General features: G+C 39.6%; 1 protein-coding gene across 1 annotated transcript in view; it reads left to right on the top strand.

Annotated features, from left to right (window-relative positions):
* The window catches only part of ei24 (EI24 autophagy associated transmembrane protein), a 12316-nt gene that overhangs the window by 4998 nt on the left and 5188 nt on the right, over positions 1-2130 (top strand). Inside the window, exons 7-8 of the mRNA XM_005740383.2 lie at positions 1731-1850; positions 1950-2065. Coding sequence (XP_005740440.1) covers positions 1731-1850; positions 1950-2065 — 236 coding nt within the window. The remainder of the gene's footprint in view (positions 1-1730; positions 1851-1949; positions 2066-2130) is intronic.

The raw sequence follows: 2130 nt of genomic DNA, 5'->3' as shown, positions 1-2130 counted from the left end.
CATTGGTCATTATTTACTGTATTTTGCAGACAGAGAGTTACAGGACAAGCAAGTCAGAGCTTTATTAAAAAACAAAAGTTAGTTTTGTTTTCAAAATTGGAGTTCAAGTTTTACTTCCAATAGTGTTAACATGCTGCACAGGTCATGAACAAGATTTATTGTTAATTTCCATTGTAAGTGGGCTAAAGCACTTAATTAAAAGTAGTCTAACATAAATGTAAATGCTGTAATTTGATTATTTTAATAAACCATGAAACTTGGATGGATTTGATGTTGGCGTGACCACAGTGCACACGTCTGCTGTTGCTCACAGTGGTCCAAGGGACGCTCAGGGAGTTTGTGTGTTCGCTCACACACATGAAACATTAGAGGGAACATTGGTGTTTAATAAAGTCAGTTGTTAGATGGTATTGCAGCGCTTTATTAATAAAGAAGCTGTAGACACAGATGTTGCTTCTATTCATGGATGAGGCCATATGTGACATTTAATTATACAGAAACACTCTAAGGTTAAACTTTTGGTGTCTTTCCTGTACAACTATTTTTAATACAAATTTGGATATTGTGTAAAATGGAAATAAAAGCTAAATATGATTATTTGCAAATTATAAAAGCAACTATTACAAACTAAAAAATGTTGTAATAAAAACCCCCTGAAGTTATGCAATGCTGTGTGCACCTCATAACTATGTTCTTTAGCGAGAGGTAAGTAACAGTGTAACAGAGCATCCTGGTAAGTTAGAATGGGGTCGTGATTTTTAATAACTCAACCATACAGTTACAGAATAATGTTTCTCACAGTAAAGAAAGTCGTGATTGGTTTATGCTAGGGTCCCACAGCTTAAAAAAATAACTTTAATCAACCCAACACCAGAAGTAGCACATCCAACACACCACACTGCTGACCACCAGAGGAGACTACCAGCTCATCATCAGGTGTGATTTCCACACGTAGGAGCAGATGAGCCAGGGAAAGGAAAGAGGTCTCCAGAGCACTCACCGATTCAGCAGAACCTAGTGGCATGTGTGCATCATGTCTTTGATCTAACTGAATATGAATCAATTTGTGACTACCACACCAACAACAGAAAACCGAAAATATTGTAAAGTATTTTTTAATGGTTAAAACAGATTAATCACCCTGCCTCCACAAGAAAGGGCTAATCACACACCCTTCTTCTGGCTGATGGAACAAGCACAGTGCCACACACTGTCAGAGAAATGGCCCACTGGTGCTGCCGGCGACTCTCATCAGTCTCATACTCCTGACTCTGATGAGCAAGTGGAAACCAACTGTGCTCAATCACAGAGCTGCAGAAAGGGTGATACATGAAGAGACAGGAGAAAGCAGAAGCACTATGGGATGTAAAATAATACAGCACATAATATTATTCAAATATTCCCTCTATTAATTCAAGTCTTTGTGCACAATATACAAGGCTGAAAATCAATGTGAAATGAGCAATCTATTAAGATCTTAAAAAAGGGCATCTTTGTCAAACAAGACCGGGCTGTTTTCAGCACGATAATGCCAAATCACAAAAGCTCAGACCTGTCGATGAACTTCTGACAAACATTTGTTGTGGTTATTTTGAGAGGATGATATTCGAAAATAAGAACTGGAAAACATTTCTCCAGCAGGGTCAGATGTCCATTACAGAGTTAAAAGCAGTTATACCTCCTGTTTGGCTGCAGTGACACTGATATCATTACGTTGCTCTGTGTTATAGGACATAGCTGACCTTGCATTTGAAGTGTCTGGCTGTAAAGCTCAGCCATTCCCCAGTGTCAGTAAGATCATCGCAGACATGCTTTTTAACCTCCTCCTCCAGGCGCTCTTCCTCATTCAGGTACATTTTATCCTTTCTTTAAAACAAATCTGCATAGCTGCCTGTGTTTCTCACTTTATTCCAACGAGTGTCGCTGTGTGTATTTTTGTGGCCCTCCAGGGTATGATTGTTAGTCTCTTCCCCATCGATGCTATTGGACAGATGGTTAGCCTCCTCCACATGTCTCTGCTCTACTCCCTGTACTGCTTTGAGTATCGCTGGTTCAACCATGGTGAGTCCTCTGTCAGCTTCTATACAGACACAGACTCATCTGAATTCAATGGGAACCTCTAAACCAGGG

This window comes from Pundamilia nyererei, unplaced genomic scaffold (assembly GCF_000239375.1).
Source record: "Pundamilia nyererei isolate P.nyererei 1_Seehausen unplaced genomic scaffold, PunNye1.0 scaffold00099, whole genome shotgun sequence".
NCBI lineage: Eukaryota > Metazoa > Chordata > Actinopteri > Cichliformes > Cichlidae > Pundamilia > Pundamilia nyererei.
This window is presented reverse-complemented; position numbering and strand designations above follow the sequence as displayed.